The sequence below is a fragment of the Mauremys reevesii genome, linkage group 8 (assembly GCF_016161935.1).
Source record: "Mauremys reevesii isolate NIE-2019 linkage group 8, ASM1616193v1, whole genome shotgun sequence".
NCBI lineage: Eukaryota > Metazoa > Chordata > Testudines > Geoemydidae > Mauremys > Mauremys reevesii.
The window spans coordinates 18,420,904-18,438,387 of record NC_052630.1 but is presented as its reverse complement, the minus strand read 5'-3'; the positions used below and the strand labels follow the sequence as shown (position 1 = coordinate 18,438,387).

General features: G+C 42.0%; 1 protein-coding gene and 1 long non-coding RNA gene across 8 annotated transcripts in view; one reads left to right on the top strand and one right to left on the bottom strand.

The window, feature by feature from the left end:
* Positions 1 to 470: 470 nt before the first annotated feature.
* SFXN1 (sideroflexin 1) overlaps positions 471 to 17,484 on the top strand; it is a 38,938-nt gene continuing 21,924 nt past the window's right edge. For 2 of the 7 annotated variants that reach the window (XR_005583943.1, XM_039486000.1), the window contains exon 1: positions 10,888 to 10,906. Coding sequence is in view for 1 of the 7 variants with exons in the window: in XM_039486000.1 (XP_039341934.1) it covers positions 10,900 to 10,906 (7 nt within the window). In the remaining 6 variants the exon portion in view is untranslated. Of the gene's footprint in view, positions 505 to 2,085; positions 2,214 to 2,531; positions 2,885 to 8,549; positions 8,569 to 10,887; positions 10,923 to 17,484 lie in introns of those variants that run through there. The other 5 variants (XM_039486003.1, XM_039486001.1, XM_039486002.1 and 2 more) reach the window with 5 other exon arrangements.
* Positions 3,649 to 5,641, bottom strand: LOC120370798. The gene is made up of 2 exons (XR_005583944.1): positions 5,463 to 5,641; positions 3,649 to 3,864 (listed from the first exon to the last, which is right to left on the bottom strand). It is a non-coding gene; the product is annotated as an uncharacterized LOC120370798 (long non-coding RNA).

Genomic DNA, 17,484 nt, shown 5'->3' with positions numbered 1-17,484 from the left:
GGACAAGGGCTTTAGCATGTTACAGTTAAGTTTAGACTCTAAGAAGCATATTATCCCTTGTGTTTTACATGTAACCTGTTCTTATTATCCTTGCTTACAATCTCTTACATTTTAATCTTTGTAATGTGATGAAGTCACACCTGACAATTCTGGAAGAGTGGTCCTGTTGGGTTCCGGAAGGTGGGTGGGCACATGCCTGCCCACAGCTAAATGCCCCTCCCTCAGCCTAGGGGAGGAGACACTGAGCCTGGGACTCAAATAAATAAGGGGGACAACAGAAGAAATACAAGGACAGGTGTGAAGGTCAGAGAGCCCACTGCTTCTCAATCTAGAAGAATGGTCCTGTTGGGTTCTGGGAAGTGGGCGGGTGCAAATTATGGATATCTGCATCTAATTAAGGGCATACAATGATCTTTAAAAACCTCTTTTAGTGGGGGTTGAGAGGAGAGGAGACGCAAGCTACAGAAGGGTTGTTTGCAGTGAGGGGAAAGGGGCTTCTCCTAGGTAAACAGCTGTTTTTTCACCATATGGAGAAATCTTGTTTGTTTTTGTTTGGAGAGGTTCCCAGTATAGCTGGGCCCAGAGTGTGTTAGAGATGGTGGCTGGCAATTAATAGCCAGCTTAATAAGAGGCAATACTCCACTGGCATATGGGAAATGTATTTTTTTGTTTGTTTAAAGAAGCCCCTTGGGCCAACCCTAAGCAAACCAATGTGAAGTATAACCACAGCCCCAATGCCAGAGGGAGAAATGCTGAGCCCTCATGTGATGAAAGAGGTGCATTGTCACAGTACAGAAACTCATAGTTGTTTTCACTTTAAGTAGATTCCAGTGCTGTGTTATTATAAAGGATCTGATCCTGAGTTGTGCTAGCCAAGCAGTGTGTACACTGTCTCTCTGAAGACAGCGTATGTGGTTATTGCTGTGAGTGTCTTGTGACACAGGCTGGACACTGCAGGGGGGCTAGGATGTTGATATGTGTCTGTCACTAGCCTGCAAGAGGGTGAGGTCTGCAGAGACCTGTAAGTTGGTGCTTGGCTGTGACCAGAGACTGTTGGTTTCAGAGAACCAAACTACATCAGGCATTAGGCAAGACTCTCCACACTAAGAGCAGGTGGTGAGGTGTCACTCACCCCGGGGGTATTCCTGATTGTGTATTACACAGGGCATGTGATATCCCAGCAGCTTCAAGTTATGTTAAACTGAAATCAGCTAGCCTGTAAGTATTCTGCCTGACAGGGTTGCCGCAAGGTGAACACTGGCCTACGTGAACTGTCCTGATGTTCCCTCTGCCCTTTTCATACCAGGAATCTCAGACTACTTAACATCAAGGAGGAATTCAGTAATAAACTTGTGTATGCAATGCAGGCCTTATGAGCAAACTTACAAGAGGAAATCAGTGCAGACAGAACATGTCTCCTCCTGAGCAGCCTTAAACTGTCACACCAGTGCACACAGCTACCATGCTGATGTGTGGTAGAGCTAGGCAGAGGGATAGTTCACCATTCATAGCACTCCTACACTACGTGGTGTGGCTAGCCATGCCTTGCAATAACAAACTAGTGAGGTTTCTGGGTTCCAGGTCTCCCCCGCCAGCGTTGCTTTGGAGGGAAGTGTCAGATTTTGAAATTCCACCTTAAAAACTGCAAAACGTAATTGTGGAAGGATGATTGTAATGGGGCACTTCTCAGAGCCTGGCACCCCACAGGCACCTTGGCCCTCACCTGGGTGGGTGGGCAGCCTAGGAACTGCCGCACCCCTGGCTTGAAGCGGTTTACGTCCTACGCAGGGTTTGCAGTTTGGTTCAATGGCTCTCAGCACCCCCAGCCCCCTGGTGAAGCGGAACCGGACAGACCAGGGACTGTGTTTAGTCAACATCTCACTGGGTCTGGGGCGGCGCAGGGACCCGGGGAAGGGAAATGCCCCCCCGGGGCTGCACAGGGGCCTCATTACCAAACGGAAACAACCAGCTCCGGCTAATACCAATGATTTTCCCCATCCACCCTGCTGCCTGCCCCCGCCCATCTCTTCCCCGCCATCCGCCCTCAGCTCCCCGTCCCTACCCCAGTGCTGCCCACCCCCTCCCCAGCTCGTCTCGTCTCCTCCCCTCGGCGGGCCGGGCAGGGCCGGGCGCCCGCCTCCCGCTCCGGCTCCCGCCTGCCCGGCTCTGGCTGACTCTCTTCCGGCGGCGGGCGGTGCGGAGCGGCGGGCGCTGTGAGTACGCGAGCGCGGGAACCCCGCCAGGGTTAACGCCACCTGCCCTCCCCATTCCCGGGGCAGCCTCCGGCAGGGGGAGCGAAGCTGCCTGCCGCAGCCCCCTCCACGCGCGGGGGACTGGGGGCGCCTCTGCAGCGAGCCCCCTCCCGGGCAGTCGCATCCCCAAAAGACCCGGGGTTAAGTCCTTCTGCAGAGTCCCTCCCCCCTATGCAAGAGGGAGGCCTGGGGGGGGTCATCCCCTAATGCAGCAACCTCCCTCCAGGCATGACATTGCAGCGGGAGGCGTGGGGGGGTCTGTGCTTGCCCGTGCCCGCCAGGGTTCAGAGGCGAGCTAGCAGCATGCACCCGCGCCCTGGGTGACCGGTGGGTTCCTCTGTGCCGGAGCTACTGCTCCTCGTGTACCCCCCACCTATACACGCGTGTGACTTGACTAATGCACCCGGTTTGGGGAGCGATGTGTCCTCAACATGAGGGCATGAAGGAGGCAAGGGGGGCAGATTTATACCCAGGCACAGTAAAGATCCGCAGTTTCAATCCTTTCAGGAAAAGAGGCATTATAATGAGAAAAAGTACCACGATGAGTGTCTCGATAAAACAGAAATAATTCCTGGTTCAGTTTCCTGTTGACCCAGATGAGGGGAAGAAAACACGTTAACCCTCCAGAGGAGGCAAGTTTGAGGCAATTGCCTTTGGGGATGAAATGAAGAGCTTGAAATAACTGTTCGTTAGCAAAGAAGCTCTTTGAAAAAATAATGGAGAAACGTGTGGTGAATGCCCATGTGTGATTCAGGGCCGGCAGGGATCCGAGGAGGGGTTGTAAATTGAAAGCACGCTGCTGAGCTGGCTGCTGCTGCTGCAAACCTCTAGCATCTGGAGGTGGCTTCAGTGCAGAATGATGAAATCTCCCTTTAAGTTACACACCAAAGATGGCTGCTGTATTGAAGAGTCAGTCTCAGCAGCAGGCCCTATCCATTTAACACAGACTATTGCTTTTGTTGCTAGGCTACAAACAGGACTTACTTTTTGCCTTATAAATCTAGCTGGTAGGGTTGTTGTGATGGAAGGGGTTGGTTCCAGCATGTGATGTGTTTTTATTAATGCAGTTGGAAAAGTAGACATTGCAGTACAAGCTTTCTGGTTTCAACTGATATTTACCAGCAAACACTATTTTAGGATAGAAAAAATTTGCAACTCATTTGTAATTTTCTGTATCATTATCTTGCAGTGCTGTTGACTCCCAGCTATCATCTTTTAAACTGGGGCTGACAGCATAATGCAGAGAGGGAACAGCACTGCTAAATGACAAAGATAAATCTGAAATATGCTGGAAATTTGGCATCATGTAAAGATGCTCCTCTCCCCAAAATTATCCTCCCTTGAAACAATCTAGCACTAATTATACTTATAATGAGAGGTGTTGGCCTCATATCTCTGGAGCCTGAGGTCTTTTTATCATCAGAACAGTTACAGTATGAGTATTTGCAACGTGTGCCGCCCCAACATTGCCTTGTCAGACTGCTTCAGCCTTGAGGTAGAGAGGTCATCTTTTCCAGGTGGGAGGGAGTAGTTCGGTCCTCAGGGTCTTCAGTCCCTGGCTTCTCCACAAAAACTGTCAAAAGACAGGTCATTACGATGAGCATTTTCAGGCCTGGGGGAAGGAAAATCCATATCCATTGGGGACAAGACTGAGACTACCCAAAAAGAGTACATCTACACAGCAGTTAAACGCCCGTGGCTGGCCTGGGTCAGCTGACTCGGACTCAGGCTGCAAGGATGTAAAATTGCTGTGTTGGGCCGGACCCCAAGCTCTGGCATCCCATGAGATAGGGAGGAGGGATCTCAGAGCCTGGACTCCAGCCCAAGCTCGGACATCTACACAGCGATTTTTATCTCTGCAGGCCTAGCCAGAGTCAGCTGACCCGGGCCAGCCATGACCATGCCGCAGGTCTTTGATTCTAGACCCAAAAACGGCGATGGGGGTCGGATCACTTGATGATTATATGTTCTGTTTGTTCCCTCTGGGGCACCTGGCATTGGCCACTGTCAGAAGACAGGATACTGGGCTAGATGGATCTTTCGTCTGACCCGATATGGCCGTTCTTATGTTCTTAAAAGGCCAGTGTGTTAATTTCAAAATTAAGCTACTGAGAATGGTTAGCAAATTTTCATAGCATTAGCATCCTCATAAATCATGCTGTGATGTTTGGTGCATCATAATAAATTATAAGGGTGTCAGCTTAAATTAATAGTTACTGCCATTCGCTTAAATGAGTTTTTGCATCACAGCAGTTTGTTTTAATGCCATCTCCCCTTCTGATAGGCAAGGTTGCACAGGGCTTGAAAAATGTACCCAACATCATGGGTGGCAGGTATAATAGGCCGGGGAGGCAGCCTAGCACGGCCGCTGGACCCCAGTTGCAGGTTCAAGGGGGGGATTTTTGCTTTTTATTATGCCCCATGCAGGTTCCAGGGTGGCTGAGGAGGCAGTATGTGCTGTTCAGCTTCCTGGGTTCCTCAGAATTTTCTCCATGGACTCCAGGGAGATTACTGATGAACCCAGGGTTGCTGTCTGAATAACACATTCCGCTTCCTCAGCCGCCTCAGAACCTGCATGGGGCATAGCAAAAGCTCAGGTTCTTCGTCTGGAAGAAAAGAGCTTTTGAATTTTTGAGGGGTGGCTTGGGGTCTGTGGAGGGGAGGTGTGGCTGCAGGGGCTCCGGCCAGCCCACGGCTCCTCTGAGCAGGTTGCGGGGATCTCAGGGCTTCAGCTGGCCCAGGGCTCCTCTGGCCAGGGGGGGCTGTGGAGGGGGCCGGGAGTCTCGGGGCTCTGGCCACAGAGGGGAACCAGGGGGTCTCGGAGCTCCAACCACAGGGAGGGGACAAGGGGTCTCGGGCTGCTGCAGGGAGGGGGTCTTGGGGCTCGGGCCATGGGAGGACGGGGATCTTGGGGCTGTGGCTGCGGAGGGGGGAGGGGGCTGCAGCTGTGGAGGGGGCTTGGGATGCAAGGTGGGCCAAGGGGGTTCGGGGCTCCAGCCGCTGCCGGGCTCAGGCCACGGGGGACGAGTCTCGAGGCTCCAGCCGTGAGGGGAGCGGGGGGACTCGGGGCTCTGGCCGCAGGGTAGCAGGGGTGGAAGGAGCGGAGCTAGGGGCTAGCCTCCTCAAAGTGAGGTTTGACCCACTGCCCATGCCCAGCATCTACTAGCCCAAACACTAAGCCTACTCAGCAGGCTGAAATAACATCAGTACCCCTCCTGAGCTAAACCTCCTTCCCTGTCTCATGCAGGGTAAATACATCCCTGGTAGTCTTTCTCTGGAAGCACTCTGCTTCTCCAGTTAAAGCTGGACCTCCCACACAACCTGCCTCCTCCCCATTCAACTTATGCTGGTCTGACACACAGAGTCCTCTGCTGGAGTGGCAGGATGACCCTTGTCTTACCAACAAAGCCTGCTGCTATGGTGACAGGCATCTGGGGCCATTCTCTTGGACTTCAACCTGCCCAGAAACAGGGGTCATCAGGCTGAGGATCAGGGAGATGTTGGATGGAGTGAAGGAGAGAAACAGTGAAGCCAGCACAGCAGAGAATTCTTATATAAGAATGCCCTACCAAGCAGAAGGGTTGGGAGTGGGGGGGGGTGGCTTTGCTGACACCAACTCAGCAGAGCCCTCTTCTAGGATTTCCCCACACACACACCCATCCCCTCACTAGTGCCTTTGCCTTAGGTTTTGGAAGTGGCAGACCCCATTATACATAAACGCTGCCTCCTCAATCATTAGCATTGTTGGAACCCTCCTGACCACCCATCATAATAACATTATCTGTCCCCTTTTTACTCTGGCACTAGAGATGTCCATCTGTAGAATTGGGAAGGCATCACTGCCTCAGTTTACACTTGGTTCACATTTAGAAGTTTATATTCACAATTATAAGGTCTAGAAACTTAATTTTATTTTTATTTTATTCAATGAATGCTTAGATTCTGCAGAAACTGGTAACACTTGTACAGAAAAGATTTCTACTCACCCAGGAGTTAATGAATTTGTCACTGTGATTTTAGTAACCAGTACCATTTAAAATGTTCTAAAACCTTAAATGTTGACTACAGCTAACTTCAGTGCTTTTCCTTTGTATTTTAATGTGAATAAAAAAGTTACCAAGTGTATGGGCCCTTCAAAAACTCATCTAATCTATAACTAATTGAACCACATAGAGTTGCTGCTTCATTTGTGACTGTTGCTTCAGGTTACAAAGTAGCTGTAGAACATTTTACATTTAATAAAGAAAAAAGTGAACTTTGAAACATTACAGTTGAGAGTTTAATTCCTGATGACTTCTGAATGTGCAGTTTTCAGACCCGTTGCAGCTACTGTTGTTATCCTTTAAACAAAGTTTAAAGTCTTCCACTGCTGCTGATTCCATGGTAAAACTAACAGTAGCCTTTGTACTAAAAACTGTTGTTTAGACTTCGCTCTGGTTTGTGATTTCATTTTCAGGGGAGGATACTGTTACTTCTTTTGATATTTATAAACGTTATTCCCCATTAAGTTTGGTACAGGATGCTTGAAAAAATACTGCAAATGTTTTCATCTTATCAAAGAGTAAGTAAAGAGGGGCAAACTTGAGTGTATTTGGTAGTATTGCTTTTAGATGCCCCTTCGAATTACTCTCCTAAATATCAGAAGGGGAGCAGAAAAGACATAAAAACTATTAAATAAAGTTTCTATCAAAAACTGATTTAAAAAAAATTAGCCAATTAAAAAATGAGTTAAAAGTGTCTCGTAAAGAGGTCTTATCTGTTATGCACAAACATCTTTTATAAAGTCTTCTAAAGTGCCATGCACACCGAACTATATATGAAGATAAGGACCCTGGTCTGAGAAGTCTAATCTCAAGCCATGTTTCTGCTAAGAATTGCTTATGGACTAGTCACAGTGCATCAAGTTACGCACAGGCATGGTTTTTGTTTGTTTGTTTGTTTTTGTTTGTGTGTTTTGCAGGCCTGGAGCATCCCTAGTCCCAACTACCCACACACTTAAAATTATCCATGTTTGTCAGTGTTTGCAAGACCTGGGCCTAAATGGCACATAATGCAGACAAAGGAGGAGGAAGAGATGCAGGAGAGAAAGTTATACATAACTTTATGCATCTGACTTCTTTCTTAACAAGACTGTATTGAAGTTAGACTAAACTGACATAGCAGATTTTTTTTTTTTTTACCCAACTAACTTAATCTGGAGGCACTGTGGTCCAGTGGATAGGAACATTGGACCTGACCACTGGATGACACTGTTGTAGGAGACTGAGTTTCTATTTCAAATTTTGTCATTGCCTTTCTCTCTGTCCTTTGACAAGCCATATAACCTCTCTGTGACTGAATTTCCACATCTGTACATTCAGGATAACGATTCCTTCTTTTATGATTTGGAGATCTATAAGTGAAAGGTGCTTTATAAATATTATTGTTTATGATATTTTTCCTCATAATCTTGAATTCTGGATTAGAACCATCTGGATCTATATGTATGAGTTTTATTAAAAAGTAAATATACTTTGAATTCAAGTGGTGGATGTGTTGTGTTTCAGGAATCAGCGGAAAAAAATTATCGTCCAAAAGTAACAAATAAAAAAAAATGTTTATATATCCACAACAGAAACAATTGTTTAACTGTGTTATATAAAAATATCTTTGGGGTTTTTAATACTTTCCCATAGTGTGTGTCCTTGCATTGTGACAGTCACTTCAGCTTGACTGTTCAGTGTGAATTATGTTAATAGTTGACATGTCTGCATAATTAATTTTGTTTTTCAGCATCTCTGCTACTGGGCTATTGAAAAGGAATGCTGACAATAACTGGAAGCTGAATAACTGATGAGATAATTGTGCTGCTTGTGTTTAATTTTCTCAGATTTTGAAGCATCAGGGATGAAAATGTTGTGGCGCTATTGATCCAAAACTCTTATTAAATAGATTATTCTACTTCTGATGCTGTTTATTAAACAATGTAATCTCTGGAAGTAATAAAATAAGATGCCAAAAAAGAGCAGTAAATGATTTGATCGCTGTTGAGCTCTGGCTTCATCAGATGGCTGTGGCAGCTGAAATCTTTTTACAAGATTTGTTCATTTACTTCCCGTGCATGCTCCCTTTAAAAACTTTTCCTTAAATTTATCTGATTTCCTGAGTTATCTTATTTTATGTAACCAAAATGTCCATAATTTTTCTTTTCTTACAGTTTTATTACTCATAATATTCAGGTACAGATTTTGTATCACTAAGGATATAGTTCTCATCACAGTATAAATCAGGAGTAACTCCATTGAAGTGAGTGGAATTAAACAAATGGAAAACTGGTGTAAGTGAGATCAGAATCAGGTCTTACATAATTTATTGTAAAATTTATTTGATCACTTTTGGTGTTGGATTTTTGTGCCTTCAGACTGGTTAAGTAAGATGTGGCATTCCTTTAGGGAAATTTAAAACTTGCCCTCTGAAAATTAATGTATCTGATTAATATAGAGCTGATTAAAATACTGTTGCAAGACCACATGACTACAAGGTATTGTACCAGTTCAGAGGACCTTTGGCTGCAGGCTCATTATTTCACCAGAAAAGAGAATTGTGCCTTCCAGTTAAGTATGGCGTCTTCAGTACATTTTAAAAATAGCCATGAAAAAAATACCTTTGTGCACAGTTCCCATTTCTTGTTTCATAGTTGAAGTATTTTTTATATATAGGAGTATCTTTAAGTATAGGGACAGTTTCCAAAGTATTTGTTAAAACACTTTGCTTGTATAGTTTAGTTTGTATGGGATTTTATGTACATCTTCACTATTTACTAACAGTGGATGATAAATTATGCAGAACAGGAAAGAAATACATGAACTGTTTTTTTCCATTCAGACTGTTGGTACCTACCTCTCTGCTGTTAACAGATGGTCTACCAACAAGCAAAACAAAACAAAAATTGGGATTTTACAATCCCAGTAGTACCAAGGACAGTACTTCTATATAAAAAATATTTCTGTGAAATCTTTCTAAGTTTGTCAAGGCAAGGAAATATCCTTGCTCTTTGTTAGGTGTGTACCATTTTAACAGTGCTTTCCGCTGTGAAATCAGAAAGCTTCGCAGCTTTTTTTCAACTTTCAGGTAACTGCAAATTGTGGGCTCCTTACACTATTACTCTTTGTGTGTACAGAGCACTTGGGTTTCATTACATTCAGATAAATTTAATTTATTGTCGGAAGTGTATAGAATTACCTTGAATCAATGCATTTTCACTTGATACAAACTGTTTTCTTTCCTCCTTGGATTGTATCCATCACTTCAATGGATGATACGATGTATTTTATACTTTTCATACTTGCTTTTATTTTCTCAAGATTTCTGTGTCTGCCAAATATACCATATAAAGAAAAAAATCTAGAGGAGGAAGAAAACTTTTAGTTTTCTTAAGTAGCTGCTAATTAAGTTCCCCATCTTTCACTGAATTCCATGTGGACTGACAGCTGTGCCCACACAGAGCTCCAGGCAGGATTGGGACCTAAAAATGGTGAACACAATTGTCATTGGTTTTCATTGTTCATGAATCATTTAACATTTTGAAATGTTTTACCTGTAGTAATGAAAAATGTGGGGTTACAATAATTTTTGAAAGATAAGTAATGAACATTCTCTGCTATGGCATTTATCATTCTTTCCTTGGTGCATTAAGTTAATCTGACAGGGTGGATAAAAATCAATATTTTTTTTAAAAAATCATAAAGATCAGATTTTTTTATTAAATCTGATTCTTTTAATTTATGTTAAATAATTTTTTCTTTTTAAAAATAATCCTCTTTAAAATATGCTACGGCCTAATATTATAATATTTTTAAAAATAAATAAATAAATATGTTGAATCCATGAGCATCTATCAAAAACTTTGAGTACAAGGCTGCTTTTCTATGTAAAGAAAGAATCAGGGGGGAAATATTTAACTTTTGAGGTCAAACTTTATAAATATGGCACAATAGACAGTAGGGCTTGATCCTGTGCTAGTGGGTACAAGAGTCTGATGTCATCACAGGAGCCCAGCCTCTCACTCCAGGAAACGCCATCAGGTGTCTCATCAGGATCATCCACTGAGCCAGCCTGGGTGGTCTCATACTCCTGTTTTTTTGGCTTTGCCTTACTGGAGCTCTGATTTGACTCAGTTCTCAAATTATGAATATTTATGACCCCATCCAGCATGGAAACTTACTCAAGTTTATCTATCCAAAGTATTTAAGGTTAGTTTGTTTAATCAAAATAATTTTATATACTATTTTGTGTGTTTAATTAAATTCCAGTTACCATCCTAATACAGCTTGATGCAAATCATGATCAAAAAGTTAATTAACTAGTAAATAGGCAATATATCATTTGCCATTTTCTAACATACTAAAATGTATTATTAATAAGAATCTGAAAATATTAAGCTATATAATTGCTTAAATAAATGTATATAGTTATAGTGTACCCTCCTAGGTAGCAAAAAGATGTACCAAATCTAGTGTAAAGGCTCTGTTTAGTTGTAATTCAATATGTTTTAATGGTCATATCAACCAATGAGAATGCATCTTTCTTTAGAAAATAATTTTAATCTACTTTTCCATTTCCAGTTGATGATGTTACTGTCTCAATAAAGAGAAGCCTATGCTGTCACATGGAAGGTCATTTCCAAGTATTGTAAATATATTCAGAACTGCTGTATATTTACTAAAATAATCAACCATAAACCAGGGGACTCAAAGAGCACTAACACTGTTGTCCAAACTTACTGTAAATATCGTTTCAGTACATGTTAAATATACAGATAACTTACATTATCTCCCATATTTCAAAGTTCCACAATCAGCTTGCACAAGAGAAGCTCAAAGTCAACCAGGATACTAGAAGGATAATAAAAGCAACTCAATATGGAGATGGGAGTTTGGGAATCTAGTTCTATTATTAAATCGAAAAGGAATCTTAGGAGATGGCAGTGTCTTTTTGCATCTTTTTTTATAGAAAGTTGGCAACCTTTCTTCATCAAAAAGGGGAAACACTTTTCTAATTCATGAATTTCCAAAGAAACAAGTTGGCACAATGACATTCCTAAAATAGCATTGCACAAGCAGTGCATCACAGACCTCCTCTAGTCAAATAGCCATGCTAATAACACTTGTCTAAAGAAACATTTAGATGCTTAAATGATTTTAACACATTCAGAGTATTTAAACCAGGAAAACAGTCTTAAAACATCAGACAATAGTGTTCACTGGCTGCAATATGCACTCATGATTTGTGCTTTTTGTTTAGTCAGATGTTTGCAGCCTTTGAGTTAATCCCTCTGTGACGTTGCACTCCATATGATTTTATGAAAATATGCTAATAAGCGTGAATATAATGTAACTGGAATATGCTTCATGCAAAAGATCTCTTGTAAGGTATCATTACATATCTTATAATCTACTGAGTGTGGTCATCCTATTTGTATAAATGTATCATCTTGTATCTGAAACTAGAAATATGAAGTATAACTCTGAGGTCCTATTGTAATTATGTAAAGTGTGGGCCATTAATGGTGGTTTGGAATTTTGATAGCTCCCATTAACCAGGACAGGTGACTGTAGATGACTCTGTTTACTTCTAAGTTTTCCTGTATACATGTGTGCTGGCAAGTGGGTAATGAAGTCTTACAGTGACATGTGATCATGTCACCTGAACTGGAATCCATCTTTATTTAACCTGGTGCTTTTCCATTTAGAAGGAGGGATGGGAATCCAGAGAGGGACAAAGGATTCCCGCTTTGTGCAAAAGATATATAAGGGGGTGGAACAGAACAACGGAGGCTGCAGTCATGAGAAATCCCCTAGCTACCCCCTGAGCTGGAACAGGGACTGTACCAGGGGAAAGGATTGGGCCCAGACTAGGAAGGCGTCCAGTCTGTGATGGAAGCTTATTGAAACATCTCTGAGGGTGAGATTTTATCTATGTTCAGTTTTCCTACTGTATTAGGCATAGACTTGTGTGTTTTATTTTATTTTGCTTGGTAATTCACTTTGTTCTGTCAGTTATTACTTGGAACCACTTAAATCCTACTTTTTGTATTTAATAAAATCACTTTTTACTTATTAATTAACCCAGAGTATGTATTAATACCTGGGGGGGCAAACAGCTGCGCGTACCTCTCAGTGTTATAGAGGGTGAACAATTTATGAGTTTACCCTGTATAAGCTTTATACAGGTTAAAACGGATTTATTTGGGGTTTGGACCCCATTGGTAGTTGGGTATCTGAGTGCGGAAGCCAGGAGAACTTCTTAAGCTGTCTTCAGCTAAGACTACAGCTTGTGGAGGACGTGGTTCAGACTTGGATCTGTGTTTGCAGCAGGCAAGTGTGTCTGGCTCAAACCAGGCAAGGGACTGAAGTCCCAAGCTGGCAGGGAAAACCGGCTCAGAGGTTGTCTAAGCACATCAGGTGGCAGTCGCAAAGGGGTTTCTGTGATCCAACCCATCACAACCTCTCTATACTACTAACCTCTGCACCTCCAGGACAAAAAAGGGTCAATTTATTTATACAATGTACAGTTTTCCTGGTGCCAGAATAAATTAGGAGACTAGAAACAAAAATCCATGTGGTTCCTAACAAGGAGAAATATGTATACATACCCTAAACTTTGTTTATGAGTTTTTAGCAGGATAGCAATCAGGTATTGACTGATGTTTAAGTCAATAATAGGATTTGTTGTCTAGCATAGTAGAATGTTTGTTAAAGGATAATCTTGGAAGTGGTTGAAAACAGAAATCTTTTTAATGTAATGGCCTTGTTATTTCAATCTTCTATGTTTGACAGTATAGACTAAATCTAAAAATATAATATCACAACAGGAGATGATTTGTTGTTTTTTTAATTGAAAACACTATAAACTCAATTTTTTTCTTCTAAAGAAAGGCGGTTTAACTGAAAGAAATAGTGTATAATTATCAGGGACATGCGTAAAAGGATAGTATAAAGGTAAGTGGGAACAAAATATGACTTCATCAAGGTCATTAGCAAGTTTTATTTAACAGTGTTGGTCTTTGTATGGATCACTGGGTCATTCCACTGTTAACCATTTACTGTGATGGAAGATGACTCCTAATCTATCTGTCTTTCAACCAGTTTCTTTCTAATCCATGGCAGAACTTTGCTTCTGTTGACTACTTAGTTTCCTTCAAAACCTCTTCTGAGGGACTTTGTCTGTTGTGTTCTGGAAAGCCAAATGAATTGTGTTTGCCAATTCTTCTTTTCCCACTACTAAATTTCATGCATGACACAGCTGCTCTGCATACTTGGTAAAATTAGTTGGAGCCAATTTTGCCTTCGTGTGTGTGCCAACACGCATTGATTTTGGTAGGAGATAAACGTGAGGCAGAATTTGGGCAAACTGAATCTCAGTGACAGGTCTTGTGGGGGTTTAACATCTTAGAGAACTATGGTATCCAGGGGCGGCTCCAGGCATCAGCGCACCCAAGCGCATGCCTGGGGTGGCCAGCCGCGGGGGGGCGGCCTGCCGGTCACCGTGAGGGCGGCAGTCAGGCTGCCTTCGGCAGCATGCTTGCAGGAGGTCTGCCAGCCCTGCAGCTTTGGCGGCAATTCAGCGCGGGTATGCCGAAGGCGCGAGACCAGTGGACCTCCCGCAGGCATGCCGCCGAAAGCCGCCTGACGGCCGTGCTTGGAGCAGCAAAATACATAGAGCCGCCCCGATGGTATCTTTCATAATATGTGAAATGTAGTAAACTATGCATGATGTGTGACCACTTCATTGTAATTTAAACAATAAATAATTATAAGAGCATCCAAAAGTGTAGACATAAAGGAAGACAAAGCCCTTTCCCTGAATATCTTACAGTTTAAAAAACCTTTTCTGGCATAAGTGCATGGAGAGGGAATATCTTTGTCACAGCCATCAGTTCTCAGTAGTAACTTTGTTTACAAAACAAATTTATGGTCCCCGTGACATACGTTACAAAAGGATTTAGGTGCCTAAACCCCAGATTTAGGTATTACTGTGATGCACAAAACCCCCACTTGGCTGCTGCCTAACTCTTTAAGTGCCTAATCTCAGTCAGTGCCTACATTTTCACTGTAAAAGTTACCTAGGTACCCAAGTTTCTGCCTCTGGATATGCACACTGCTGCCTTAGTGAGGCATCTGGAGGAGAGGTGGGAGACGCCTTTTCAAATATCTTCTCAGGCAGGAGGGTGGGGGGAATTGAACCAGGGTGCGTACTCTGACCACTGGGCTAAAGATTATAAGGAAAGGTATCTCCCGTTGGCCAGCTTAGGTCAGTTCCTTTCTAGAGTGCTGGGGCGTTTGTGGATCCCACTTATAGTTCCCCATCTGTTGTGTAGGGAGTCTAGGTGCCTAACCCAGGGTTTGTGGATTCCAGTGATTTTCTAGGTGCCTAAAAGTTCCTTTGTGGATCCGGGCCTGATTTTCGCAAATGGTTAATTTCTTGATTCCAAGAACTGGGAGGTTTTTTAACCAATAGCATCAGTGGTCTAAATCAGCTTCCTAATCTCCAATATGAATATGGATGGTATTTTATATCTCTTACAACCTTTTGCTCGTTTGGGTTGCTTAGGATGTGAAGAAGACCAAGAAATTTCTATCTGTAGATAACTTAATTGCTTTTCCAAAGACTTCCAAAGTGCTCTTGAGGTGGAAAAAAAGGACTTTGAGTAACCGTTCACGTCTGTTGGATGTGTTAACCTCTCCACCTTTCGTGAATGGACTAGTTCTGTTTTGGTGTAAAATTCATATGTTGAAGATGTTTTAGAAGTGCTTCTTTTTATACTTCTTTCTCTACACATCTAATTTTGATCGGTCTCGTGCAATTCAAACGGCTTTCATAAATTGTGCCTGATCTTTCTCCATTAGCGAGCAAGCATCAACCAAGTAAAAAGAGAAGCTAAGTTAAGATGAAAATACTCATCAGAATTTGTTCACATAAAACAGCAAAGAACTATCCAGGTTCAGTGACAAAACAACTCAAGTTTAATTGCCGAACTCCAGTGTCTTCACTAATTTTCTCACAAACAGTATTTGACTTGTCTTTGATCAGAATATGAAAGAATGCCATGTGGAAGGTGTGACATACTCGAGTACAATGTAGAATAATGAGCAGCTGTGCCACCCTTGCCCTGCAATCGTGGGTGCCTTATAATGCCTTGCTGAAGCAGTTCCAACCTGGGATGCTCCCAAACAACCTTCCAGCATGCAAGTCACTCCCTGAGTGTTTGTGTGTAACTGCAGCCTGCCAGCCACACTTGGGTTACACTCTGGCTCCCACTAGCCTTTGTTATAATGCAAGGTGACCCCAACATACTCCTGGTCTTAAATTTTCTCCCAGAAATGTATGTCCTGGGCTCTCTCCTGGACAATACAAATTTATATAAAGTCTGTTCTTTCTTTAATGGAAATAATATGCATGCAACTCACCACCCCAAATGAAGCTCCACTTAGATAACAGTGAACCCATCAGGAATGCAAATATCTTTAAATTTGGCATTTTCAAAATTAAAAGTCTTAACTTTTGGAACGTCACCTGGACTATTAACAAGCTCTTAATGGTAGCATACTGGTACACAGTGTATTGGTTTCTCTCGACAAAGATAATGATATTACAAATTAATACATTATAGTACAGATATCATTCTCACATAACATTTTTCCCTTTCTTAAGTCTAATTAACTTTGGTTGTTTGTTTGGAGTTTTTTATTTGTTTCAGGTTGTAGAAATCCACTTTCAGGTTTTATTTGAACAGGTTGTAGAAATCCACTTTTAATAATGCTATAGTTGATACAGCCTGCATTATACTAGGAACTGTCTTCTTTCATCAGGATGGGAAAATTATTTTTGTCACAAATCTTTTAATTTTCTGGGCCCTAACCCTTATAGACATAGACATGGACATGCTCCAGCCCCAGTGAGGTCAGTGGGAGCTGAGCATGTGCTCTTGCTGGTATGATCTTTTGCCTACTTTTGCTGTCATGTCTACAGTGAAACTATCATTCTCTCAAGTTCTTGTGTTTGATCACATATTGAGTATTATGTGTTTACTTTTCTTTTTCACTGAAGTCTGGAAGTCTGTGATTGTTTCAATACTAGACAGAATACCATACAGTTTAAAAATTAATGTTTAGAAATGCATTGAAAAAACATTGTTTTATGATCCCATTCAGTCTTAAGCCCTTAAGAAACACAGCGGGTTGTCTTTAACATGACTTCTCAGTTAGACGTATTTTAACATCCATCTGCCTGTTTTAGTGGGCTGTGAGAACAGCATTGCCTTTGAAATACAACTGTTTATCGACCCCAACCAATCATTATTAATTAGCATTTTCCACAGACTTATTTAGTAATTAGACAGAATGAATGGTTGAGCAGATGATATTTGTTCTTAGTGTGGAAGCAACTGTTATTACTGCAAACTATGAATAAGTCACCCTCTTCTACTGAGGTGGCAGAACACTGCTAGGTCTGTGAGTTTAACTGGCAGAGGTGCTCTTCCCCGCCTGTATGCCTAGGAAAACTGACAGACCTTCTTAGTGTTATGGATTGCTTGGTAACACTTTTTAAAATAAAGAATGTGTACAGGAAGCTCTAGAAAATGCAGCTGTTACAGTAAAAGATATCGTATTGTGTGTTTCTAACTTTAATTTTGTTGTGCTGTGACAGAATTTTTTACAGGCTTTCTCACACAATACAGTGGCAGAAGAATAGTTTAACTCACTTAAAGCATGTCTTCTCAAAACATTTAATTTTTAATTCGCTTTAAGTCGCCTTATTCCAGTCTGGTGGAGTGTCGAGAGAATGCATAATTAATTCAAGTAAAGCAAATACTGAATTTTAAACACTCAGAATTAGTAGTTTGCATTATCCATTATTTTGTGAGGCTATTATCAATAAAATTCTGTTCTTCAGTTACTCATCTTCTGAGAACCATTCTTTTACTGTGCAGCTATTTAAGAGAGGGAATGTAGAAATGTATATGTATGTTCAGATAAACTTGCTCTTGTTCCTCATGTGAATGACATTTTGACTAATGCCAGTCACTTCGTTGTTTGTGGAAAGCATATGGGATAAATACATTGCATTCAAAGTATGCACTTGCTCATTTAGGGATTTTAATGGAATGTTAGAATGTTTGGCACCTAGCAAGTTTACACCCTTAGAGGTTCTCGGTATATTATTGCTAAGAATTATCAAATTGAATTCTTTT